This window comes from Jaculus jaculus, chromosome 21 (assembly GCF_020740685.1).
Source record: "Jaculus jaculus isolate mJacJac1 chromosome 21, mJacJac1.mat.Y.cur, whole genome shotgun sequence".
NCBI lineage: Eukaryota > Metazoa > Chordata > Mammalia > Rodentia > Dipodidae > Jaculus > Jaculus jaculus.
The window spans coordinates 14,161,991-14,189,705 of NC_059122.1; the positions used below are offsets into that span (position 1 = coordinate 14,161,991).

The following is a 27,715-nucleotide window of genomic DNA, read 5'->3' on the forward strand; positions in this document are numbered from 1 at the left end:
GAGAGCTCTGGAATATTTATTTGTGATTTTCACTCTTGAAAATACATAATCTCTAATGTCTTTTTAAGCAATAGAACCTTCATTTAATATGTAGTGTCTATTTTAATCAAATATTTTTCATATCTGAATCACATTGGAACCATATGTCAATGAATTATATGTGTATTATGAGTTTATTTTTTGTATTTTGTGTTATATGCATTTTGGTTAAATGGGATTAATGGACTGTTGAATTTTTGTTAATTTGGGGGATTTTCCTGTTGGGCTCATGACACTTATTGATGTTTTATATTTGTACTATGCATTTCTTTCCTCATTGTTGCCAAACACATGAAACAACTTAATTGGAGGAAGTCATTTATTTTGGCTCTGACAGGGAAGCAGAGTAGAGACGTTCACATCATTGTGCGCACACAAACTGGTGTGCAAGATAAGATGTCAGTGCAAGATGTTGCAAGGATACCTTCCCCAGTCAACCACTTCATCTGTCTATGACATTTCACATTTCACAACTTCTCAATGACAGTCGTCTTCCAAACAGACCCAGAAATTAACATTTAGGCCAGAACCCTTGTGATCTTTTCTTGGATTGCACTTCATTCCTCCCCTAGACATCCGTCATTCAAGTCAAGTGGAGAATGGAGAATAAGCATACTCTTTTTTTTTTTTTTAAATCATAGGACATTTTAATGTCTATTTTTAGCATTTATTTTAAAAATTATACTTATTTACTTACTTGTATACGGGGGGGGGGCACTCCAGGGCTGTCTCCTGCCTCAGCAAATGAACACCAGACACTGTGTTTCTCTTTGTGTCCAGCTCACATGGATGGCTTGGGAAGTGAACTTAGACTCAGTTTCTGCAGATAAACACCTTTATCCACTAAGCCATCTTCCCAGGCCCTCATTTACTTTTCTTGGTGGTTGTTTATTTGTTTGTTTTTTGTTTGCTTGTTTTTGAGGCAGGGTCTTACTTTAGCCCAAGGTGACCTCGCTCTATAATTCCAGGCTGGCCTCGAACTCACAGTGATGCTCCTACCACTGCCTCCCAAGTGCAGGGATTAATGGTGTGTGCCACCATGCCTGGATCATTTACTTTTTAACAAATAGTTTTATTTATAAGAAATAGAGTATACATATGGAAAGAGAGAGAGAATGGGCACACCAGGGCCTCCAGCTGCTGCAAATGACCTCAAGATGCATGTGCCACCTTGTGCATCTGGCTTACATGGGTCAGGGGGAATCAGGGTCCTTTGGCTTTGCAGGCAAGTGCTTTAATCACTAAGCCATCTCTCCAGCCCTATTTTTATTTATTTATTCTTATTTTATTTATTTGTTTAGTTTGGTTTTTCAAGGAAAGGTCTCACTCTAACCCAGGCTGACCTGGAATTTGCTATACAGTCTCAGGCTGGACTCAAACTCACAGCAGTCCTCTACCTCTGTCCCCCAGATGCTGAGATTAAGGGTGTGTGCCACCACGCCTGGCAGTTTAACATGTTTTTAAAAATATTTTTGTGCATTTGAGTTTCTGAACTGTTTGAATCAACTTATTTTTATTTTTTTGTTCTATTTTTATTTATTTGAGAGAGACACAGAGAGAAAGAGGCAGATAAGAGAGAGAGAGAGAATGGGCGCACCAGGGCCTCCGGCCACTACAAACGAACTCCAGATGCATGCACCCCCTTGTGCATCTGGCTAACGTGGGTCCTGGGGAATCGAGCCTCAAACAGGTGTGCTTAGGCTTCACAGGCAAGCGCTTAACTGCTAAGCCATCTCTCCAGCCCTGAATCAATTTATAGATTATTAAATGTTCTTCATTTGTGGGGAAGATATCTGCAAGAATTCTACAAGTTTGCCAGATTTTTCCTTTTATGGCAACTTATCATATGCTTACAAGAACTAGTGCCTCTCTGGTGTTAATTTTAATGTGGGCTCTGTTGTAAATTTTATTTTGTTCATTTATAATTTACTCATCCCCAAAGAAGCATCATGCTGCATTAAATGTCTTCTTTCCAAATAGTAAAAAGACTACTTTTTGTAGAAAAAAAAGTGTGTAATGAAATCTATCTGTATGCCTTTTTTGTCAAGATCATTTTTTTTTTTTCTGGGCACCATGGTGCATGGCTTTAATTCCAGCACTTCGGAGGCTGAGGTAGTGGGATCTTTGTTAGTTCAAGGCCAGCCCAGGCTGCAGAGTGAGTTCCAGCTCAGCCTGGGCCAGAGTGAGACCCTGCTTCAAAATACAAACATAAAAAGAAGATTATTTGATTTTCTTTATTTTCTTCTTTGTGATTTTTCTTCAGTTTGTTTATTTTGGTTTTGCAAGGTAGAGTCTTGCACTAGCCCAGGATGACCTGGAACTCACTATGTAGTCTCAGGCTGGCCTCAAACTCACAATGATCCTCCTACCACTGCCTCCTGAGTGCTGGGGTTAAAGGTGTAAGCTACCGGGCTGGAGAGATGGCTTAGCGGTTAGGTGCTTGCCTGTGAAGCCTAAGGACCCCGGTTCAAGGCTCAGTTCCCCAGGTCCCACGTTAGCCAGATGCACAAGGGGGCGCACGCGTCTGGAGTTCGTTTGCAGAGGCTGGAAGCCCTGGCGCGCCCATTCTCTCTCTCTTTCTCTCTCTATCTGTCTTTCTCTCTGTGTCTGTCGCTCTCAAATAAATAAATAAAAAATTTAAAAAAAAAGGTGTAAGCTACCACACCATGTCTGTGTTTTTAATTTAATTTTTTAATTTGTATTTATTTGTGAGAAAGACAGAGGCAGACAGAGTGAGCATGCATGTGCCAGGGCCTCCTGCCACTACAACTGAACTCCAGATGCAAGTGCCACTTGTATATCCAGCTTTATGTGAGTACTAAGGAATCTAACCTAGGCTTTGCATTGCAACCAAGTGCCTTTGGCCTCTGAACCATTTCTCCAGCCTGTAATTTTTATATTGTAGTTTCAACTGCTGAGCCATCTCTCCAGCTGGTATCATTTATTTATTTATTTATTTATTTTTTGGTTTTTCGAGGTTGGGTCTCATTCTAGCTCAAGCTAACCTGGAATTCCCTCTGTAGTCTTAGGGTGGCCTTGAACTCACACTCACGATGTTCTCCCTCTGTCTTGCAAGGGCTGGGATTAAAGGTGTGCGCCACCATGCCCATCTTGTATCTTTTTTTTTTTTTTCTAGCATAGGATTATAGATATCAGTTATTGTAGCATTTTCAAGTACAATTATTTTAGCTGGTTATCCTTCCCCTTCCTCTTCCCAAAATTCTTCTCTTGTTTTGTAACTTTCCCCCTGAGCCTTGGAAGGTGTGATAGAGATATTGCAGTACTAAGCACTCCTGTCACTTCTTTCCAGCACCATGATGCCTCCTGAGTCATCTCAAGGTCATTGCCATCTGAAAAGAGAAGATTCTGTACCAAAAGTGAGAGTAGCATTAATATAAGGGTATGAACATTAAGAGAAGGGCTTTCTGGGCAGTTTGATAAGCTTTACATAGAGTCTTAGAGATGATGCCAAATCAGGCATGAAGACAGATCCTTCATGAGAGTACCATTACAAAAGAAACCCCTAGATCATATTAAATTAAATCTATTAGCCATATAGCTATATGAATTTTCTTGTATATGGCATGAAATTTACAGGCAGCACATGGGTATTCTATCTAAGGTTGAAAATAATAACAGGCATTTGTTAAGGAAATAATGAATGTTGTCTGTAGAAGTAATCAAGAAGAGTTCATTGAAATTTCTGGAAATAAGATGTGATTTAGGTAAGGGAGGAAGTATAAGAAACTAGTTTTGAAGAAATACTCAATATAGAACAGTTTTAAATTTGAATATGAACCAGGCATTGTGATGCATATCTTTAATCCCAGCACTTGAGAAGCAGAGGTAGTAGGAGGATCGCCATGAGTTCAAGGCCACCCTGAGACTTGCGAGTGAATTCCAGGTCAGCCTGGGCTAGAGGGAGTCCCTACCTTGAAAAAAAAAATTGAATATGTCAGAAATTAAGAATTTAACTAATTTTGAAGTTTATTTATTTACAGGTACAATGAAAATTTATTTAATTAGGCTCAATTTCTATCTATTAGAATAAGTTTATAGCAGACAAATAGAAGTTTTACCCAACAAGAAACCATACAAGAGCAGGATATTTGAGAAATCTATTATTGTAAACAGATGTTTTTTATCAAACAAAATCAAGGCTTTATCAGATGGAAAACATGTAACTTAGCATTTGGATATAACTTATCTATGAGGTCTATTGCAACAGAATCAGACACTTTGCAAACATTTAAAGAGCAGAATTATATTGAAGAAAACTTGGTGCTGGAGAGATTTCTTAGAAGTTAAAGTGCTTGCCTGTGAAGCCTAAGGACTCAGTTTTTTAAAAAAAAATTATGTTCATTTTTATTTATTTATTTGAGAGTGACAGACAGAGAGAGAGTGAGAGAAAGAGGCAGATAGAGATAGAGATAGAGATAGAGAGAGAGAGAGAGAGAGAGAGAGAATGGGTGCACCAGGGTATCCAGCCACTGCAAATGAACTTCAGACACATGTGCCACCTTGTGCATCTGGCTAATGTGAGTCCTGGGGTATTGAGCCTCGAACCGGGGTCCTTAGGCTTCATAGGCAAGCGCTTAACCACTAAGCCATCTCTCCAGCCCAGGACCCAGTTTTGATTCCCCAGTACCCAGATAAGTCAGACATACAAGGGTGCACATGTGTCTGGAGTTCATTTGCAGTGGTTAGAGGCCCTGGCACACCCACTCCCTCTCTCTCTCTGTCTATTCTCTCTCACATAAATAAAATATATTAAAATAAAACTTGAAATTTGACTTTAGAACTTTAACAATATTTAATAATATACCCATGTTAACTTTCAACATATTTAACTTTCAAATAGATCTGTCATAAATTTAATAACTTTTCACAACCTTTTTAATTTATTAGCACACATTGTATATATATATGTATACATGTAGTTTTTTCCCTTGGTTTTTCGAGGTACGGTCTCACTCTAGCCCAGACTGACCTGGAATTCACTATGTAGTCTCAGGGTGGCCTCAAATTCACAGTTATCCTCCTACCTCTGCTTCCCAAGTGCTGGGATTAAAGGTGTGCGCCACCACACCCAGCCTCACATGATATATTTTATAACCCTATTCAGGACCAGACCTCTAGTCAGAAAGCAGTGGCTTTTTTCCTCTTAGAGTTACCAGGGAGAAAGGAAACTTGGTCTGTATTTTAATGAACTCCAAGCCTAATATCTGCTTTTTTAAATACTTTATTTATTTGAGAGAAAAAAAGGAGGAGAGACAAAGAATGGGTGCACCAGAGCCTCCAGCCACTGCAAATGAACTCCAGATGCATGCACTCCCTTGTGCATCTGGCTTACATAGGTCCTGGGGAATCAAACCAGGGTCCTCTGGCTTTGCAGACAAACGCTTTAACTGCTAAGCCATCCCTCCAGCCCATATCTGTCTTTTAAATGTGGAGAGATACCCCAAGTTCTTTTGGGAGATGGGTGTCAGGATTGAATCTGACTTCTTCAGGCTGAAGAGGAACAAGGAAAAATTTGGGAGGGTCTTTCCTCTTGTTGACTTTTAGGCCTTTGAAAATAGTAACCAACAAACAAGAAATGGAAACAGAACAACATCAATAATAATAATAATAAAAAGAACAAAGGAACTGCAAAGGGAAAACAGTAACCCTAAAGACAAGGTGAGAAAGTAAGGGGAGAAAGAAAGGCTAATAGCAAACTGGCAGAAACAACAAAAAAATTAAGAACTGAAGTAACATGGGTGAGTGAGGTGCTCATCATATGGGTGACTGTCCTCTTCTCTCTCAGATTACAGTTTGTAATGGTAATATAGCAGATCAGTCAGATTGTGTCTCCATGGACAGTCAGGCAAGAAAGAGTCCTCTATCAGTAAATGTCTTTTCCTGTCGGTTTTCCCTAGCCTGAGCTTCTCTGCCCCTTAAGCCAGATGCTGGCCGGCCCACTGTTAGCAGGGGATTAGAGATCCCACAGGCAGGATATTCTGTAGGCTTTAGGCATGCACAACTCTAAATGCCCAGCTCTCCTGCAGTTCCTCGGTGGGAGAATGGGTATAGTTGGGGGTTGGGAGAGGCAACTGCCTTCAACTGGCAGAAACCTTTAGGGGTGCTGTGTGCATTTTCACCAGACAGTGTGTCTTTGTTCCGAAGGTACTAAGGTCTTCACAACTCTTTACCCTGTGCTTGTGTGGTTCCCTTATTAGCCTGGAGGCTGAATCTCTACTGTTGGAGGAACACCATGGAATCTTTGGTTGGAGTTATTTCCTCATCAAATGCTGTTTGGAAACAGAGTACCTGAATTGCCAAGGGCAGTTCTGTTGAATGTACTTGATTTTAGTCCCAAGAACTGAGAAGCTGAACCTGCCTGGGTTTCCTGTTCAGCCCAAAGCTAGTGGCCTACCCTGCTACGTGTTTGATGGGGATTACACATGGAGGGAGTGGGTCCAGGCAGATTGCTGTTGACTGGGTAAGTCCTTGTTGACCTGTGTGCCCTGAAGTTGGTCCTGGTAATTTGGCTGAGCAGTGGAGCTGCCTTGGAACCTGTTTCTGCATTTATGTTCCTCTACTCTTTCAAATGTGGCTTGTACCCCACCATCTATCCTGGAAATTGTTTTCTGGAGACAGAGTCTTGTTCTGTAGTCTTGTCTGGCATAGAACATATTATATAGTTACAGGATTGCCTTTATAGCAATCCTCTTGCACGAGGCTCCAAAATGTTGGGATAAAAGTTGCGAGCCACTTATGCTGGGGACTAAATCACCCTTGCTTGAAATTCTGGAGAATTTGTATTTGTCATAGAAGAATTATTTATAATGAATATAATGAGAGATCCTCCTGTAGTGACTACATTGAAGGTATGAATGCAGTTCTGTCTGGTAATATAAAAGTTCTTGTTTGGAGGGCTGCAATAACAATATGAAGGGAAACCTAATCTATTAGAACACAGACCACTACCATTCATGAGAAGGGGATAATTATGTTCCTTCTCATGTATCAGAATTCTTCAGTTTCACCAATTTTAGATATACATATGGGATATTTTGTCTTGATGCATCATAGTCCCTCAGGAGCATTCTATTTTTAGGGTTTATGACATGTATCATTAGACTTGGGCTTGCTGTGAGTATGAGGCTGACAAATGAGAGAGAGAGAGAGAGAGAGAGAGAGAGAGAGAAAATGAACCTCATAGCAGATTCCAATAGAACTCAGGAGAAGACTTCATCATTACTGGAATAAACAGTTTTAAAATTCTTGAGGAAACAGTGAAGATACTTCCGTAATAAAGCAGGACTCTTCCATAGAGATAGGCCAACATTGCTCCAACTCATACAAATAAACTCAATAGATGTGGTACTTCATTTGCCTAGGACATGGATTGTTAGGATGCTCTGCAAGAATTTCAGCATACTGCAGTCCCTTACCTTGGCAGAGTAGTTGAGTGCCCAGCATTACGTAGACATACTCTAATCCATGCCACAATGTCATGAACAGCATTCTCTTATTATCTATTTCTTTGGGATTCCTTATAATTTTCAAAATCCTCCAGAACAGAACCGACCTGCTTAGCAGCAACATGAAAGAACTGTTTTTCCTGGTCCCAGTCATCAATAAGCCATGGTTTCAGCCCTTGGGACTCTTTAAATTCAACTGTTTATAAATGTTTCTTCAAAAATAGGATCCACACAAGCCCTTTCTTCCAAGAAGGCTGAAACGCCTCACTGTTCCTGCTACTGTCTTCACTCCCAGGTGTTTCCTACTTGTTTTGGGTTTACATTTCAATATTTGTCTGCTCCAGACCAAGTGTCTCCTTTCCTGGAGCTGCCCCTCTTATCTTCCCTCAGCATATTGGTCCTGACTGGCCTTCTGAAGCTCTCGCTATTTCTGAAGATAGAAGTACTCTGCTCCATGAAACCCATTCTTCCCAATTTTTATTCCATCCACTGTTAATATAAGGCTTATTGACAAAAGGCTAAGCTTGGATACATAGAGGACTATGTGCCTTGGGGGGAGTTTCTTGAAGACAGGTAACTCACAACTTCTCCAAAGATTTCCTGATAAACAACTCATGGTCTGATCTAATTTTAACTCATGATCTATATGATGTCCAAACTCCCCAGAGCTTTGACTATCTGAAAGGGAATAAAAGTACAGTCTGGGGAGCACTCAAGTGCATCCTCCTGACCTTCCTTTAAATCACATTTTGCATGCCATGTTTTTTAAAAAATCTTTTATTTATTAATTTATTTTTGAGAAAGAGGTAGAGAGAGAGAGAATGGGCATGCCAGGGATTCTAGCCACTGCAAAGTAACTCCAGATGCATGCACCCCTTGTACATGTGTTAAGTGCAACCTGCAGAATCAAACCTAGGTTCTTGGGTTCCGTAGGCAAATGCCTTAACCACTAAGTTATACCAGTTCTGGCTGGATGGCTACCTTCTCTTATGACCTCAGCTATAGTAAGAACATACTTGAAACTCTTCACAGACACTGGTTTCTAAGTGAGGAGAAACCTCTTCATTGTTTGTGGTGTAAGTGCAGCTCAGTGCAGGTAGGGAAGCGCCCACAGGTTGTTTCAAGGGCCTTGTGAGGAATGGGATGTTTATTGCCCAAGCCAAGCAGTGTCTCTGATTGCTAAACTATTTTCCTACTTTTTTTTGCCTGCTTCAGATAGAGTCACTTCAGCAAGGGTTCATTACATCTTATACTTTCGATTGGATACATTCCTTCATGTCAGGAAAGGCCTGGCACCAGGAGGCTGCCGACCACATTGCAACCATGGTCAGGAAGCAGAGGATGAGTAGGAAGCGGGGCCAGGTTATTCCATTTCAAGGCCCACCTCCGGAGACCCAATTCCTCCAACAGGGCTCCATCTCCTAAAAGTTCTGCCACCTTCTCACACAGCGCTACTAGCTGGGGACCAAATGTGCAAGGACGGGAGCCTACAGGGCAGATTTTACGTTCAGAGCCTGACAGCTCCTTCCCAGCCCTATGTTCTTCAGAGGGATGCACCGCAGAGGCTCACTCTGCAGGTGTGTTGGTTCTCCAAGCCAGGAGCATGCTCATCCTTCTGAACCTCAGCTTTCCTGGTAATCTTGGGGGCCTCAGGCTGTAGTCACAGCTATTTCAACCACTTGTTCTGAAAGACCCCCAGAGGGAGACCTTCACTCAAGTCTTGAGATAGCAGGCACCCAAAGACACACGGGAGACCAAACTTGCTGCAAAAGCATGAGGCTTTATTAGGAAAACCAGAGCTCTGGGGTCAACAGGTATCTCATGCAGGAGACAGAGGAGTCAACCCTGAGGCCTTTTGGGTGTTTCTTTTTATAGGGTTTCAGCAAGGAGGGGAAGGGGGGGGGGTTCACAAGGGTATTTGCCAAGCTTGTACAGTTATGTCTACATATCTTATTTGTGCATAACCAGAGTTTAAGTCCTTGGTCAGGCTGTCTTGGGAAACTATTTTTTTTTCCCCTCTTCCCGGACATAAAGTTCAGGTTGACCCTACCAACCCACATCTTGGGCCACCTGCAGCCTATCTTTTAGCCTATTTTTTAAAATTTTATTTATTTATTTATTTGAGAGCAACAGACACAGAGAGAAAGACAGATAGAGGGAGAGAGAGAGAGAATGGGCGTGCCAGGGCTTCCAGCCTCTGCAAACGAACTCCAGACGCGTGTGCCTCCTTGTATGCATCTGGCTAACGTGGGAACTGGGGAACCGAGCCTCGAACCGGGGTCCTTAGGCTTCACAGGCAAGCGCTTAACCGCTAAGCCATCTCTCCAGCCCCCTATTTTTGATTTACTCCTTTCTGAATATACAGCTCAGGCTGTCCCCTAGCTGTAGCAACCAGCTGTTTCTTCACTAACTTTACTTTAAAATTTCCATCCTGCCTTTCAGCTCTCTGTGGAGTCTCCCTGCAGAAGCGCCCGCACCGCCTTCCAGTTCACGCGTGCGCAGAATCATTTCAGCGCCTGGTCGACCGGAAGACGCGTTGGAAGAGAGCGCTGGCCATTGACTGGGTGGCCGACCGGACACTCGCCCACCACCAAGCGCAGGCCGTCTGCCCTCAGCGAGCTTCCCGGGAAGCCGCCCAGACCGCCCGGCGCGCGGGAGCCGCGGCCCGGAGCCGGGGGCGGGCGCGGCGGGCCGGCCAATCAGCGCGCCGCGGGCGGGCGGGCGGACGCCCCGCGCCGGCCATCTTTCCTGGGGTCCTCCATGTTGGGGTCACTCGTGGTTTTCCGCTGCCGCTCTCCAAGCTCCGGGCCCCGCCGTCTCTGCGACGCCCGCGCCCAGGAAACCTCGGTGCGCGCGGACGGACGGGCGGGCGGGCGGACATGGTGAGTGCGGCCGGGCACGGGCTGCGGGAAGCGGCCGCGCGGCGACGGGGCCTCCCCGGTCTGCGGCCGAGTCCGCCGGGGCCGCGCTCCCCCTGTGCCCGGGGCGGGCGGGCGGCGGCGGCGGCGGGACCCCGGCGTCCTCCCCCGGCCGGAGCCTCGGCGCGCGGCGGGGCGGCGAGGGTCGCGGGGAGACGCGGGGGGCGGCGGCGGCCTGCGCCTGCGCGCCGGAGCCCCTCAAGCCAAGCCCACCGCTTGTTGGGTTGACGCGCGCTAAATTTCCAGGATCTCCCCCAGACGTCCGGCTCCTGAGGAAGGTGGAGCCACGTGCAGGTTGTAATCCCCCTCCCGGCATTTTTCCTGTCTCCAAAGCCCCCCATCCACCGACTCCTTTCTTTCCAGCTGGTCTGTCTGCTATTTGGATGTCGTGTTTTCCTTCTGTTCTGTAGGTCGTGTGCAGACAGTATCAGCCCCTGTGAGCTTATGAATATCTAGGCCAATCTGTGTCTGGAAGACAGCACTAGAAGCGTTTCTCCCTTTCCTTTGGCTCTTACGTTCTTTGCACCACGACTTCTGCCATGGTCGTTGAGGCTTGGACATTGTGCTGTGGAGATGTCTCCCTGCCCAGCGCCTCACTGTCACTTCCTGTCTGCACTTGGGTGAAAAGACAAGCTTCTCTGATCAAAACTGAGAGGAGCATTAATACCTTGGCACAAAAATAGAGAGAGGACAGAATATATTCATTTAGCCAAACAGCAGTAGTAATTTCTTCTCTTTGGCTTGAAATTTCTGCAGCCCTACAGGCTTTTTATTAGGTTTTCAGCTCTCAAGTCCAATCAGAGAGCCGTTGGTTTTCCCCATAACAGACGTGCCTCCATTGCACCATTTGGCACATATGATCTGGTTGACCAGCTGTAAAGCTTACAGGATCTGCTGCTGGTCAAGACTGTTGATGACTCTTCTCCAGCAGGGTGCATAGCTCTTCCTAGGACTTGACAGCTAGTCAACAAGGAGGAGGTGTCCAGCCCAGCTTCACTTTGGTGACCTGGAGGCCAAACATATGTCATCTTCAGCAGTAGAGTCTTACCATGTAGTTTTGCTGTATACCCACAGTTCTTTGGTTTGACTTTATTGTGTCCAGCTGTCTTGAAAATCATTTATCCTTATGGTGTAGTTTTCCAGTTTCTCAAACTTGTCTTTAGGTTCTTATAGTCTGTCCTTGATTGATTTTGTTGGTGAGACTTTCTACAGAGTTGTTTATTTGACTTACTGTGTTTCTCATTTCCAGTATTTCACAAAATTTCTTCTTCAGTATTTGTATCTCTGCTTATATCCTGTGTCTACCTCGTTAATTCATTGAGCTGATATTGTGGTTGGGATTCCTTGATGAGTTTGATTCCTTTGAACATACTTTTAACTATTCTTTTGAATTCTCTGGACATCCATTTAATTCAGTCTTGCTGGAGACCATGACTGTGGGATTCATAACTTTTTGGGAGAGTTATATTTTTTAAGGTTTTTTTCTTGTTTTTGTTTTCATGTGTCCATATGTGTGTGTGTGCACGCACACGTGTGCATACATGTGCACATGCATGTATTATTGCCTTGAGATTTTTGCACCATGGGTTATTTTTTTTCTGATAAGTACTAATATGTAGTATTTGTTTTTTAAATTTATTTATTTTTATTGGCAAATTTCATAATTGTAGACAATAACCTTGGAAAGTTCTTCTCTCCCCACACTTTCCCTTTGAAACTCCACTCTCCATCATATCCCCACCCCTCCCAGTCTGTCTGTCTTTTAGTTTGATTTCATGGTCTTTTCCTGCTATTATGATGGTCTTGTGTAGGTAGTATCAGGCACTTTGAGATCATGGATATCCAGGCCATTTTGTGTCTAGAGAAACATGTTGTAAGGAGTCCTACCCTTCCTTTGACTCTTACATCCTTTCTGCCACCTCTTCCGCAATGGACCCTGAATATTGGAAGATGTGATAGAGATATTTTAGTGCTGAGCACTCCTCTGTCACTTCTTCTCAGTACCATGGTGTCTTCTGAGTCTTTCCATGGTCACTGCCATCTGAAAAGAGAAGGTTCTCTACTAAATGTGAGAGTAGCATTAATATATGGGTATGAGCATTAAGAGAAGGGCTTACTGGGCAGTTTGGTGAGCATAGTATATACATTTAGCCAGATAGCAGCAGATGTTACACCCGTAGGGCTCATGACTAACCCTGTTGTAGGTTTTCAGTATCAGGGATGTATTCCCTCCCATTGAGTGGGCCTCTAGTCCAATTATAGAGTAGTTGGTTTTACCCATAACAGACATGCCACTATTGCACCCGTTGGCTCATTTTAACTGGCTGGCAAAATATAAGGCTTGCAGTGTCCACTGTTGAATATCTCCACTGGTGATTTCTCTCTCTTCCATTGAACTGCATGTAGTAAAACTTTTCTAGCTTTCTGTCAGCTGGTCTACATAGAGGAAGTTTTCAGCTCAGCTCCAGCAGGATTTCTCAGTAACCTTGCAGCCCAAGTACCATGGATTATCTTATTGCTTGGATTTTCTGATTGTGTTTTCAGCTGTTTTCTTTGGCACATAGTTCAGAAGTTAGATTCTGAGTCTAAGAGCTCACAGTGCCTGGTGTCACCTCTGTGTTACAACCAGTGTAAAATATTAATAGAAGGAGTGGTCAAAACTGGTGTATATGCCTATTACATGGATTTTACAGTACATTAACAACACTAAACTGTTTACTTCAATTTCTGTTGGTAGATAAATAAGGGTGATATGGTCTAGGATTTTGGCTATTAACAAATGAGAGGGTGATGGGTGGGTTAGTATGGGTGTCTAGTGTTAATTCTGAAAAAGATGTAGGTGGCAAAAATATCTGGGAGTGGAAAGTTGAGATATTTTTAAGTTCCGCCAATTTTAGAAGTCATTTAGGCCATGGAAGTCTGTAGTAGTGAGAAACAATGAGAGAATGTGCAGAAGAGGTTGGAAAGGGGAGGGAACCATATAAGCTGTTCATAAGAAGAGAAGCAGAACCTAAGAGTGGGTGAGCTGGGCATGATGGTGCATGTGCTTAATCCCAGCACTGGGGAGGCTGAGGTAGGAGGATCACCATGAGTTTGAGGCCAACTTGGGCTAGTGCGAGACCCTGCTTGAATAAACAAGACTCCCCCCCACCAAAAAAATAGTAGTCTGGGTGGAGAAAAGTACAGACGAGTATACAAGCAGAATTATCATAAACTGCATATTCAAAAGTGATTTTAAAAGGCATTATAATATTAAGAAACTATGAAATATGACAAACATTAACCCTAACATAGAAATTACTTAACAAGACAAAGTGTATTAAACATACATCATAGCTAAAAATTTTTAAAGTTAGTATTTCTCACTCGGGAGGCAGAGGTAGGAGGATTGCCATGAGTTCAAGGCCACCCTGAGATGACAGAGTTAATTCCAGGTCAGCCTGGACCAGAGTGAGACCCTACCTCGAAAAACCAAAAAAAAAAAAAAAAAAAAAAGTTAGTATTTCTGTCGTAGTGGGATGAGTTTTGAACTTTTCCCCTCTGTTTTGTTTCCTTTAGCAACTGACCCTGTTAATGATTTGACCCTTTAGTTCAACCCTCTATATAACCAGAATTGGGGTATGCTTTGCTCTGGTGGAGATTAGCTGAGTTTCCTTTTGGGATGAGTTTCTCTCTCATCTACGCTGACTTGTGCAGACGCTCCTTTCTTGGTCCGCTGTCTCCTTGGCTTGTCTCACCTGGCTGGTGCCTGCTCTGAGTGACTTGTAGGTAAAAGAACAATGTGAGCCCTTTTCTTTGTGCAGTATCTGCTCACTGTGGTGGTGTTTGGGGAATGTGAGACATTGGGTGACTTCTTGTAGGTGTCCTGGAGGAGCACGGCTGGTCCCCTTCCTCACCTTCATTCTGATTGGGCAGATTGATGTGAGTGGGGACAAGGCTTTTCCTCCAGTTCTGTGTCTCTTGCCAATGCAGGCAGGACATTGTGGTTGGGATCAAGAGGCACCTCTCACTGCCCATCTCAAGCCAGTACACACTGATTAGCATTAGCTTCTCCACATTGATCTCATCTGGCTTCACAACTTCCTTTAGAGAACTTATCTCTTGCCAAAAAAGAGCATATAGGGTGTCTTTTTGCATCACAGTGTTCTTACTCTAAAAATCTGTTTTTGTTTTTTTTTTTGTGAGACAGGGTCTCACTCTGCAACTGCAACTAACCTTAAACTCAAGACTATTTGCCATTTGTTTTATTGATGCTAGCCATTCTCCGTTCTGGAATCTCAGTTTTGATTTGCATTTCCCTAATGGCAAAGGGTGATGAACACCTTAAAAAAATATTTATTAATCATTTGTATTTGTTCTGTTGAGAACTCTGTTCAGGTCCATATGGGGTTGTTTTTCTTGATGCTTACTTTTGTGTTCTTTGTATGTTTTAGGTATTAATCATCTGTCACCTGTGTAGTTAGCAGAGATTTTTCTACCGTGTTGCATGTTGTTTAATTAATTAATTAATTAATTCATATATTTGAGAGAGAGAGAGAAAGAGAGGAAGAGGCAGATGGAGAGAGAATGGGCATGCCAGGGCCTCTAGCCACTGCAAATGAGCTGCAGATGTATGTGCCACCTTATACATCTGGCTTATGTGGGTTCTGGGGAATCAAACCTGAGTTTCTTAGGCATCGTGGGCAAGTGCCGTAACCACTAAGCTATTTTCCAGCCCAATAGCTTTTTTTTCTTTTTTTTTTTTTAAAGTATTTTATTTGAGAGAGAGAGAGAGAGAGAGAGAGAGAGAGAGAGGGAGAGAGAAAGAGAATGGGTATGCCAGGACCTATAGCCACTGCAAATGAACATCATCTGTAGCTGTTTGGAGGTGTCAGATCCTGCATTGAGGCCCTTGTTACATTTTGAGTTGATTTTTCTGCGTGGTGAGAGATCACATCTAATTTAATTCTTCTACAAGTAGATGTCCAGTTTTTCCAGTACTGTTTGTTAAAGTGTATCTTTTCTCCAATATGTATTTTTGGAATATTCAGGTAGCTGTAGTTACTTGAGTTTACCCTGGGATCCTCCGTTCTATTCTACTGGTCTGTTCATCTGTTTTTGTCCTGTTACCATTGCTGTTTTTGCTAGTATGTCTCTGTAGTATAACTTGAAATTGGGTATGGTGATACATGCAGCATGTCGTAGGATTGAGTATTCAGGATATTTTTTCTGCTTCCATATGGATCTTGGAATTACTGTTTCTAGTTCTATGAAGAACAGTACTGGAATTCTGATGGGGGAGCTTATTGACTTTGTGTATTGATTTTAAGGAAGGCCATTTTCATGATATTCATTCTTACAACCTATAAATGCTGGGTTTTAAGTTTCCATTGTAGAATATTTCACATCTTTGGTTAGGGTTATTCCAAGATTTTTACTTTTCTTTGTGGCTTTAATCACCAAGGTTTGAGTGCCTCATTCAGTTAAAAGATAAAACTGAAAATACTTGTTCTCTAAGCCAGTTTTTCTGAACATGTTTGTAAGAGCAAATCAGTATTTTACGAAATGCACATTGTTGAAAACAGAGTATCAGGCACCAGTTCTTTATTAGGGTTTTAAATTTTGTCTTTAAGAATTTTTAAATCCTTTAATTATAGCCAAATTATGACCAGCTTAGTCTTACCCATACTTTGTCTCAGTACATTTTTTTTTATTTATTTTTGTTTATTTGAGAGTGACAGACAGAGAGAGGTAGATATGTACCACTGTTGCACTTGTACATCTTCCCTGGCTAGTTGATTTTATAGCTTACAGGATCCACTGCTTGTTTGTATACTGCTTGCCAGCACTATGAGAGCCAGCCAGTAGTGAACTGGCTTCCTTCTCAGTCCCAGCACGATCTCTCAATTTTCTGCAGTCCCAGCCTGTGATGTTTTCAGCAATAGGGTTTTACCATTTAGTTCTGGTGGCCAACCAAGTATAGTGGTTTGAATAAGATACACCCCCTTCCAATTAACTCATGTTTTCTGAGTGCTTGGTTGTCAGATGATGGAAATTTTGGAGGTGGAACCTTGGTGGAAATGTATTGTTGGGGTGGGCTTAGGGGTGTTATAGCACTGCTACAGTATAGCTCACTCCTGCTGTTTTTAACTTGCTGTGGTAGAAATGATGTCCAGCTTCTGCTTATGCCATGCTTTTCCTCCACCATCAGGAAGCCTCCCCTCAAGACTATAAGCCAAACTAAAAGCCGTTAATTTAGTAAAAATTAAAAATGGTCATAGAGGAATTGAAATAGACATTAGTTGGTGGAGATATCTCTCCTGTTCTTCGATTACATCAGCTTCAAGGGCCCAAATTCCCCTAAGCAATACACAATTTCAGTGCTGTTTTTCCACTCGTCAAAAGAGTAAGGAAGTTCTTCAAAGGGTCATATAATTATTCCTTGAGGAGAAAAGTTTACAGACTACAAGCAACCCAGAGCAATGCTGAATGCAGTACAATACCTGCTTTCAGATATTACAGAATCATAGTAACAAAACCAGCATGGTGTTAGCATAAAATCAAACCCATAACCTATGAGAGAGGCAAGAGTACATAGAAGTAAAGCAACATGTTTAGGCAACAGATTTCATACAAAGAAACAAAAACTATACTTTGCCAAACAAGTGCTGAGGAGCAAGGATATCCACATTAGAAGAAATGATCCTGGGCTGGAGAGGGCTTAGCAATTAAGGTGCTTGCCTGCGAAGTGATTTTCCAGGTCCTATGCACAAGGTGGCACATGCATCTGGAGGTTGTTTATAGTTTGTTTACAGTGGCTAGAGGCTTTGGCATGCCCATTCTGTCTCGTTCTCTCCCTCTCTCTGTCTCAAATAAAAATAAATTAATAAATTTAAAAAAGAGAAATGATCCCTATTTCTCACATCATATCAAACATCAACTCAAAATGTGCCAGACATGTTATGAAAGACCTATAGATTAGAAACCACTAAAAGAGGGGCCTGGAGAGGTTCCTCAGAAGAGTGTTTGTCTAGTATGAAAGAATTCCTGAATACCCGTTTATTCACAGCATTGTACACGATCAGCCTAATTGGCTCACTGTGGTAGTTTAAATGGATGGCCTCCATTTAAACATCCATTCAGGATGTTATTAAAGTTTGTAATTTAGATCTGTAGCCCCCTAGCTGGAGACAGTGTCACTGTGAGGGATCCTGTGGTCCGGCCCGAAGGTGTGGGGGTGGGTTTGGCATTCTATTCTAAAGTATGCAAAGTACTTGAGTTCTGCCTGGAGTTCCTGAAGTGCAGTTGCTTATGGTGCTGGCATGGCCTCTGGCTTTTCGCTTTTCTCTTACTGCGTGGACCTTTGAAAGTTGGCAAGCTTCTGACATTGTGGACCTTCCCCTAGATCTGTAAGTTTGAAATAATTTTGTTTCCTGCACAACTGTGCCTGGTTTAGAGCTTCTTAGAAACTGAATCTGATCATGTGGATTTTGATTTTTTTGAATTTGTGTGCTAGAGGCATCGAAATGTGGTACTTACAGCTGAAGATGCCTTCTGGAGCAGTAAGCCAAGTATTATGGACTATTCTGATGAGAGTTTGACAATGCTGAGTGCAGAGAAAATTGTGTTTGAGGCTTGGCTTATGAACTTTCTTTCTTTTTTTTTTTGTTTGGTTTTCTGAAGTAGGGTCTCACTGTATCCCAGGCTGACCTGGAATTCACTCTGTAGTCTCAGGGTGGCCTCGAACTCACAGCAATCCTCCTACCTCTGCCTCCCGAGTGCTGTGATTAAAGGCGTGCGCCACCACGCCCGGCCGGTTTATGAACTTTCTAAGGGAAGGAAAGACTGCAGAGGACTATGTTGGAACTAGGCTGCTGGCATAGGGCTACCTGATACTGAAAAACCTATGGCAGGGGTAGTTATCAGCCATAAAGGCATAATGCCTGCTGGTGTTTGGCTAAATGCATATATTATGCTCACCTAACTGCCTGGTAAGTACTTCTCTTAATGTTTATACCCATATATTAATGCAACTCTCACTGTTTTTTTTTTTTGAGGTAGGGTTTCACTCTAGCCCAGGCTAACCTAGAATTCACTATGTAGTCTCAGGGTAGCCTCGAACTCTTGGTGATCTTCCTACCTGTGCCTCCTAAGTGCTGGGATTAAAGGCATGCACCACCATGCCTGGCTTACTCTAACTTTTTTTAGAAGCTTCTCTTTTCAGATGGTGGTGACCTCTGGGATGACTCAAAAGGCACCATAGTGCTGAGAAGTGACAAAAGAGTCCTCAGCACTAAAACATCTCTATCACACCTTCCAAGGCTCAGGGTCAGTTGTAGAAGATATGGTAGAAAGAATGTAAGAGCCAAATGAAGGGTAGGACTGTTCACAATGCAATCTTCAGACACAAAATGGCCTGGATATCCATGACCTCTCAGTGCCTACCCCTACCTTCACAAGACTCATAACAGGAAGAAAAGATGATGACATCAAATAAAAGAGAGACTAATGGAGGGAGGGAGGGAGGGGATATGATGGTCAGTGGATTTATGAAGGGGAAAGTGGGAGAGGTGATTATTGTGATTTATTGTCTGTAATTTTGGAAGTTGTCAATAAAACAAATTAAAAAAATTTAAAACACTCAAGGCAGACGTTGCAGAAGACACTAGGAATAGGAAAGATATCCAATGTTCTTGTATTGGAGGAATCAATACTGTGAAAATGTCAATCTTACCAAAAGCAATCTACACATTTAATGTAATCCCCATCAAAATTCCAATGGAGGGCTGGAGAGATGGCTTAGTGGTTAAGCACTTTCCTGTGAAGCCTAAGGACCCAGGTTCGAGGCTCAATTCCCCAGGACCCACGTTAGCCAGATGCACAAGGGGCACACGCATCTGGAGTTCGTTTGCAGTGGCTGGAGGCCCTGGCACGTCCATTCTCTCTCTCTCTCTTTCTCTCTCTGTCACTCTCAAATAAATAAATAAAAATGAACAAAAAAAATATTTTAAAAAATTCCAATGGAATTCTTTGTGGAAATAGAAAAAAAAATCCTAGAATTTACTTGAAAGCAAAGTCAAACCTTAAATAGCCAATACAATTTTGAGGAACAAAAATAAGGCTGGTGGAATCACCATACCTGATTTTAAGCTATATTACAGAGCCATAGTAATAAAAACAGCATGGTACTGCCATAGAAAAGACATGTAGATCAATGGAATAGATTAAGGGTACCAGATATAAATCTGGGCAGCTATGGCCACGTGATCTTTGGCAAAAATGCCAAAAGTACCCATTGGAAAAAAGACAGCCTCTTCAACAAATGGTGCTGGGAAAACTGGATATCTATATGCATAAAGAAAACAGATTCTTAGCTCTATCCATATACAAGAATTAGGTCCAAATGGATCAAAGACCTGTATATAAGACCTGAAACTCTGAAACTGCTAGAGGAAAAAGTAGGGGAAACCCTTCAACATATTGGTCTTGGCAAAGACTTTCTGAATATAATCCCAGTTGCCCATGAAATAAAACCCTGATCAATCACAGGGACCTCAAGAAATTAAAAAGCTTTTGTATAGCAAAGGACACTGTGAATAGAGCAAGAGGCAAGGTACAGAGTGGTAGAAAATCTTTGCTAGCTATACATCTGACAGATGATTAATATCCCGAATATACAAAGAACTGAAAAAATGAATAATAAAAAAATAAAACAACCGGGTCAGATGTGGTGGTGCATGCCTTTAATCCCAGCACTCGGGAGGCAGAGGTAGGAGCATCGCCATGAGTTTGAGGCCACCAGGCCACCCTGAGACTATATAGTTAATTCCAGGTCAGCCTGAGCCAAAGTGAGACCCTACCTCAAACCCTACCTCCCCCAAAAAATCAAATAACCCAATTAAAAAATGGGCTACAGGAAGCCGGGCGTGGTGGCGCACGCCTTTAATCCCAGCACACGGGAGGCAGAGGTAGGAGGATCACTGAGAGTTCGAGGCCACCCTGAGACTACATAGTGAATTCCAGGTCAGCCTGAGCCAGAGTGAGACCCTACCTCGAAAAACAAAAAACAAAAAACAAAAAAACAAAAAAAAAAAAAAAAGGGCTACAGGGTCTTGAGAGATGGTTTAGCGGTTAAGGTGCTTGCATGTGAAGCCTAAGAACTGTGGTTCAGACCTCCAGGTCCTACATAAGCCAGTTTCACAGTGACGTAAGTGCACGGTGTCACACATGTGCACAAGGCAGTGCATGCATCTGGAGTTTGTATGCAGTGGCTGAAGGGACAGCACACCCATTCTTCCTGTCTCTCACACTCTTTCTCTCTGTCAAATAAATAAAATTTTCAAAAAAAGGGCTATGGAACTAAATAGAGAGTTTTCAAAAGAAGAAATACAGATGGTCTATAAACATCTAGAAAAATGTTCTACATCCTTAGCCATCAGGGAAATGCAAATTAAGACTACTTTGAGATTCTGTCTCCTGTCAGAATGGCTGTCATCAAGAACACAAATGACAATAAATGCTGGTGAGGTTTTAGAAAAAGAAAACCCTTTTACACTGTTGGTGGGAATGTAAACTGGTGCAGCCATTGTGGAAATCAGTATGGAGGTTCCTGAGACAGCCAAAAGTCGTTACTGTATGCCCCAGCTATACCACTCCTAGGCATATGTCCTAAGGACTCATCTCACTGCCTTAGAGATACTTGCACACCCATGTTTATTGCTACTCTATTCACAATAGCTAGGAAATAAAACCAGCCCAGAGTGGATAATGAAAATGTGGTCCATTTATACAGTGGTGTTCTTTTCAGCAGTAAGAAAAGTTAAATTGTGAAATTTGCAGGGAAGTGGGTGGACCTGGAAAAGCACCACATGTTCTTTCTCACATGTTAATCCTACCTATAAATGCTTGGGCGTGTATGGGAGTTAGAGAAAAACATGGTTTGCCAGTAAGCTAGAAAGGGTCTGTAAGAGAGGGAAGAGAGGGGAGGACTTAAGGGTATGGTATTGTATATATGTAAGTAGATGAACAGATTAGTGGGGGTGGAAAGGCCTAAGTGAAGTCAGGAGAAGAGATTGAGTAAAGGAGGGGTGGGGGAAGGGTTAATCAAAATATAAAAGGATAGAATAAGTCATATGGAAACCTGCTTTTTTGCATAATGGCACATTCAGAAGCCATAAATTGTTACTAGAATAATTTCAGTGCCAGGGATTGGATACCTTCCAATGAATTGTTGGCCAAGGAGGGCCCTGATTACCCCCAAACATTACAAGCCATTGCCAAGTCTCTCAGTTTGCCCTTTTGCTGAAGACTCTATATGGTTGGGCTGTAAGGTAACTGAGAAATATTTCTGGAGCTGAGCTAAGAACTTCCTCCCTATATACCAGTTGACAGAAAGCTGAAAAAAGCTATGCTGCATGGAGCTCTAGAGGAGAGAGAGACGTTATCAGTGGAGATGAACAACAATGAACACTGCAAAATCTTAAGTTTGACCAGCCAGGCCATATGAGCCAATGGGTGCAAATATTATGCTTATCCAGACTGGCCAGTAAGCTCTTCTCTTAATGGTCATACTCATATATTAGTGGCACTCTTCACTTTTGGTTAGAGAAGCTTCTCTTTTCAGATGGCATTGACCTCTAGGATGACTCAAAAGGCCCCATAGTGCTGAGAAGTGACAGAGGAGTGCTCAGAACTGAAACATCTCTATCACACCTTTCAAAGAAGCTCAGGGTCTGTTGTGGAAGAAGTGATGGAAAGAATTTAAAAGCCAAAGGAAGGGTAGGACTGTTTACAATGCACTCTTCCTGATACAAAATGGCCAGGATATCCATGGCCTTGCAGTGCCTGGCACTACCTTTACAAGACCCTGATAATGGAAGGAAAAGATGATGACATCAAAATAAAAGGCTAATTGAGGGGATATGATGGACAGCGGAGTTGTGAAAAGGACTGTGAGGAGGGAGGGAATTATCCTGGTTTATTGTCTATAATTATGGAAGTTGTCTTTCAAAAATATTTTAATTTATTTGAGCATGTGTGCATGTGTGTGTGTCTGTATTGGTGCACCAGGGCCTCTTACCATTGCAAACAAATGTAATAAGCATGTGCTCCTTTTTTCATGTATCTTTACATGGGCACTGGGGACTTGAACCTGGGTTGGCAGGCTTTGTAAACAATCACTTTTCACTATTGAGCCATCTCTGTAGCTCCCATCATCTACTTTTTTAATTATTTATTTATTTTTTTGCTTTTCGAGGTAGGGTCTCACTCCAGCCCAGGCTGACCTGGAATTCACTATGTAATCTCAGGGTGGCCTCAAACTCATGGTGATCCTCCTACCTCTACTTCCTGAGTGCTGGGATTAAAGGTGTGTGCCACCATGTCTGGCCCATTATCTACTTTTTAATCATTCTGTTTATATTGTCATGAATAGTGCAATATGTTAATCAATTCTACATTTCTATTCAAGTATATCTGAGAAAAAGCAACTGGAAGTTTGTGTGATGGTTAATCTCCATTGTGAACTTGATAGGATTTAAAACATCTTCAGAGGGTGTTTCCATGGAAGTCAGAGGAGGAGAGAGTCACCCTGAGTGAAGGAAGCACCATTCTGTGGACTCAGGCTCCAGACTTGAGGGAAATGTAGAATCCAGCTGATGACCAGCCTTCTCTGCTGTGCTGCCTGGGTTGCACAATTTGAAGAGTCTTAGCTGTATCCTTCTGCACCTACTAACCCTGTCATTCTTCCCACAAATAAGTTACTCTTTGTCAGGTATCTAGTCTCACTAATGAGAAAACAGCTTATACCCTGCAGTGGTTTAAGTGTAGCACCATAGACTCAGGCTTGAATCTTGAATCTCCAGTGGGCAGAACCCTACTGGGGAAGAAGTATGTCACTGGGGTTGGATCTTGGAACCCAGCCCTAAAGTGTATGGAGAGCAGTTTGAGCTCTGGCTGCCTCTGTACTTGCTTGTGTTGGTTTTTCTCTCCTATGCTAATGTTGATGGAGTGACTCAGCTTCTAATGTTATTGATGGTACTTCCCCGGGATGCTGGAAATCTGAAACCCTTTCTTCCCACAAGCTCTTTCTGGTTGGGTGTTTGTCACAGCAACATGAAACTAACTGCAGCATATACATGCCAGTTGCATTTGGGAGATTTAGCAGCATAATGGATGTTTAGTTCCTTGTTCCCCAAAGAGGTTGAATGTAATATGGGATTTACTGTGTTAGAGCAGGTGGTGCTAGATGGAGTATGAGAATATGATGTTGGCTGTGGTGGTGCATATCTTTAATGTCAGCACTCGGGAGGCAGAGGTAGGAGGATCACCACGAGTTCAAGGCCACCTTGAGACTACATAGTGAATTCCAAATCCAGCCTGGGCTAGAGTGAGACCCTACCTCGAAACACTAAATGTGTGTGTGTGTGTACATATGTATGTATGTACCATTTGGGGAACACTTACAGATCTTCAGTGTTGTCTCACCTTTCCTCCTGGAACTCTCTGGCCTGTTCTAGGACTCTGTGACCTTTGAGGATGTGGCTGTGAACTTCACTTTGGAGGAATGGGCTTTACTAGATTCTTCCCAGAAGAAGCTGCACAGAGATGTGATGGAGGAAACCCTCAGGAACCTGGCTGCTGTAGGTATAGGTGAGATTGTGCTTTCCTGAATTTATAACCCTGTCTTGCTAAAGTTGTTACTCTATGATATGTAATATGGACAGAGAGGCATGGTCCTGTTGTACTGTGGATCTACCTAGGATCTAATACTTCCTAATTGAATCCATCATGATTTTTCTGGGTTTACATTTTAGGAAAAACACAGGGAGACCCGTGCATTGAAGATGACTCTGAATATTCCATGAGAAGTCTAAGGTAACTTACTAATAACAGTTTTCTACAAGAATTTGGATGTCACTGGTAAATTAAAAAATATATGCCTCTACAAATAAAATAAGCTTGAAGTAATTTACTCTAAAGAAATTATTGCCAAAATGCATACTGGATTAGAAATAAACAGTACTGACATGATAATAGGAGGAACATTTTCTGATTTTCTGTATACAAAAACTTTGTTCCATGCACAAAATTATTTAAAATGTGGTTTCCTTCTGCTTAACTATGAAAATATTAGAAATTAGAAAATGTGAAGGAATATGTTTTACTCCTTACCAATTTTCATGTTATCTTATGTATGTGCAAATATTTTAAAATGATAAATGGTTTTTGTCCAAACATTTTTGCATAAGAAATGCTCAAAGAACATCTACATATGATACTGCAGCAGATGTGATTGCTCATATTTTCATTACCAGCTATTTAGGGGTCTGGTGGAAATGAATGTTAAATATGAGACCAGCCTGAGAATCATGTTAAGATCCTGACATCAATCAATAAAACAAAGTCATTTAGTATTTCCAAAATAGTTAACTTGGTAAATACATTTAGGATCTCATATGAATACCAGTTTCTTGATATTAGCTATCCTTCATACACTGTAAATCATTCAGTCCATTCATGGTAAAAAAAAAAAAAAAAAATAGACAGGGGAACCAGGCATGATGGTGCACATCGTTAATCCCAGCTCTCAGGAGGCTGAGTTAGGAAGATTGCAAGGTCACCATGAAACTACATAGTGAATTTTAGGTTAGCCTGTGCAGGAATGAGACCCTACCTTGAAAAACAAAATTTAAAAAAATTTTACTGGTAAGAAATTTATACTCAATAACTTTGGTAATGTGTTCTCCATTGTTTACAGAAATAAAGTTGTGGAAAGATTGTGGAAACAAAAAGAAGGTAGTCAGTGTGGAGAAAACATTAGCCAGATTGCAGAACCTATTGTGAACAAGGAAACTTCTCATGGATTAATATTCTGTGAAAACCATGTGTATGAAGACACACTCATTGGTCATTCATCCCTTAATGTGCCTGTGACTGTTCATACTGGACAACAAAGTAATGAATATAAGATACATGAAGAGAGTCTCTATAAATTTGGGGAATGTAAGAAAGCCATTACTTACCCTGATTTCTTTCTGAATCACGAAGGCACTGACACTGGACAGAGATCCTATGCATTTAACCAATGCGAAAATTTTTTCCAGAGTCACAGTTACATTCATATACCTGGGAACTCTGATACTGGAGAAGAAATGTATGTGGATAAACAGCATTTTAATGCCCTTACCTATCCTAGCCTCCTTCAATATGTTGAAAAGATTCACACTGGGGATAAACCCTATGTATGTAAACAGTGTGGTAAAGCCTTTTCTTATTTGAGTCACATTAGAAGACATGAACGAACTCACACTGGAGAGAAACCATACCGATGTAATATATGTGATAAAGCCTTCAGTTGCTTGAGTAGCATTCCAAGGCATAAAAGAATTCACACAGAGAAGAAACCCTATGTATGTAAACATTGTGGAAAAGCCTTTTCTTGGAGTAACCTTCAAAGACATGAACTAACTCACACTGGAGAGAAACCATATAAATGTAATATATGTGATAAAGCCTTCAGTTGTAAGAGTAAGTTTCAAGATCATGAAAGAACACACACTGGAGAAAAACCATATGTATGTTCACAATGTGGGAAGGCCTTAGCTTCTTACCATACCTTTCAGATACATAAACGATGTCACACTGGAGAGAAACCTTATGTATGTGAGCTGTGTGGGAAAGCCTTCATTGCTGTCAGTTCTCTTCGATACCATGAGAGGGTTCACAGTGGTGAGAAACCCCACATGTGTAAGCTCTGTGGCAAAGCATTCAGTTGTCTCACTTCTCTTCGATACCATGAGAGGATTCATAGTGGTGAGAAACCCCACATATGTTTGCAGTGTGGGAAACGTTTCACTTCTTCCAGTATCCTTCGAACGCATGAACGAATTCACACTGGAGAGAAACCATATGTATGTAAGCAGTGTGGTAAAGGTTTTATTTCTTCCAGTCACTTGCGGCAGCATGAGTGGACTCACTCTGAGGAGAAACTGTGTGTGTGTAAGGTGTGTGGTAAATCCTTCACTGATCCTCGTGCCCTTCGATGCCATGAAAGGATTCATACTGGAGAGAAACCCTATGTATGTAAGCATTGTGGCAAAGCTTTTTCTTCTTGGAGTACTCGTAGGAAACATGAACAAATTCACACTGTTGAGAAACCTTACAAATGCAAGTATTGTGGGAAAGCATTCACGAATCCCATTGCTCTTCAGAAGCACGAGAGGATCCACAGTGGTGAAAAACCCCACATATGTGAGAAATGTGGGAAAAGTTTTCGTTATTTCAGTAAGTTTCAAATACATGAACGAACTCACACTGGAGAGAAACCTTATGTATGTAAGCAATGTGGGAAAAGTTTCATTGCTGCTGGTAACTTGCGACAGCATGAGTGGACTCACTCTGGGGAGAAACTCTGTGTTTGTAAACTGTGTGGTAAATCCTTCACTGATCCTCGTGCCCTTCGATGCCATGAAAGGTTTCACACAGGAGAGAAACCCTATGTTTGTACACATTGTGAGAAAGCCTTTTCTTCTTGGAGTGGTCGTAAAAGACATGAACAAATTCACACTGGTGAGAAACCCTACATATGTAAGCATTGTGCAAAAGCCTTCACTAACCCCAGTGCTCTTCGAAATCATGAGAAGATCCACAGTGGGGAAAAACCCCATGTATGTGAGCAATGTGGGAAAGGCTTTCGTTTTTTCAGTAAGTTTCAGATACATGAACGGATTCACACTGGAGAGAAACCATATGTATGTAAGCAATGTGGAAAAGGTTTCAGTTCTGCTGGTAACTTACGACAGCATGAGTGGACTCACTCTCAGGAGAAACTGTGTGTTTGTAAACTATGTGGTAAATCTTTCGTTGATCCTAGATACCTACGACGCCATGAAAGAATTCACAGTGGAGAGAAACGTTTTGTTTGTAAACAATGTGGGAAATCCTTTTTAAATTTAAGTAATTGTCAAAGACATGAACAAATCCATACTGTACAGAAACCATATGTGTGCAAGTAGTGTGGGAAAGCCTTTACTCATCTCAATTGCCTTAAAATACATGGAAGGGCTCACACTAGAGAGAATGCCTAAAGAATATGAAAGGCACTGTCATGACCTTTCTAGCAAACAATTCATAAGAAAAAAAGTGTTATATAATTTGTAGAACTGTCTCTAGTCATCTTGGAATAATTAACAGACATTAAAGTGCATAGTATGATGAAAACCTTTGAATAAATATGCAAATGTTTTCTATTGAGCCATCTATGAGAATGTACCTGGTGTCAAAACTTGTATACAGAGGTGCCAGGTATAGGGG

At 41.9% G+C, this 27,715-nt stretch overlaps 1 protein-coding gene and 1 pseudogene across 1 annotated transcript; one reads left to right on the plus strand and one right to left on the minus strand.

The window, feature by feature from the left end:
• Positions 1–7,237: 7,237 nt before the first annotated feature.
• On the minus strand, positions 7,238–10,386 carry LOC101597974 (annotated as a pseudogene).
• LOC101598267 (zinc finger protein 709-like) lies at positions 10,273–27,655 on the plus strand. The gene is made up of 4 exons (XM_045139363.1): positions 10,273–10,387; positions 23,920–24,052; positions 24,217–24,277; positions 25,161–27,655. The coding sequence occupies exons 1-4, from the start codon at positions 10,385–10,387 to the stop codon at positions 27,415–27,417; spliced, it is 2,454 nt and encodes an 817-aa protein (XP_044995298.1). The 5' UTR covers positions 10,273–10,384; the 3' UTR covers positions 27,418–27,655.
• The last annotated feature ends 60 nt before the right edge of the window (positions 27,656–27,715 follow it).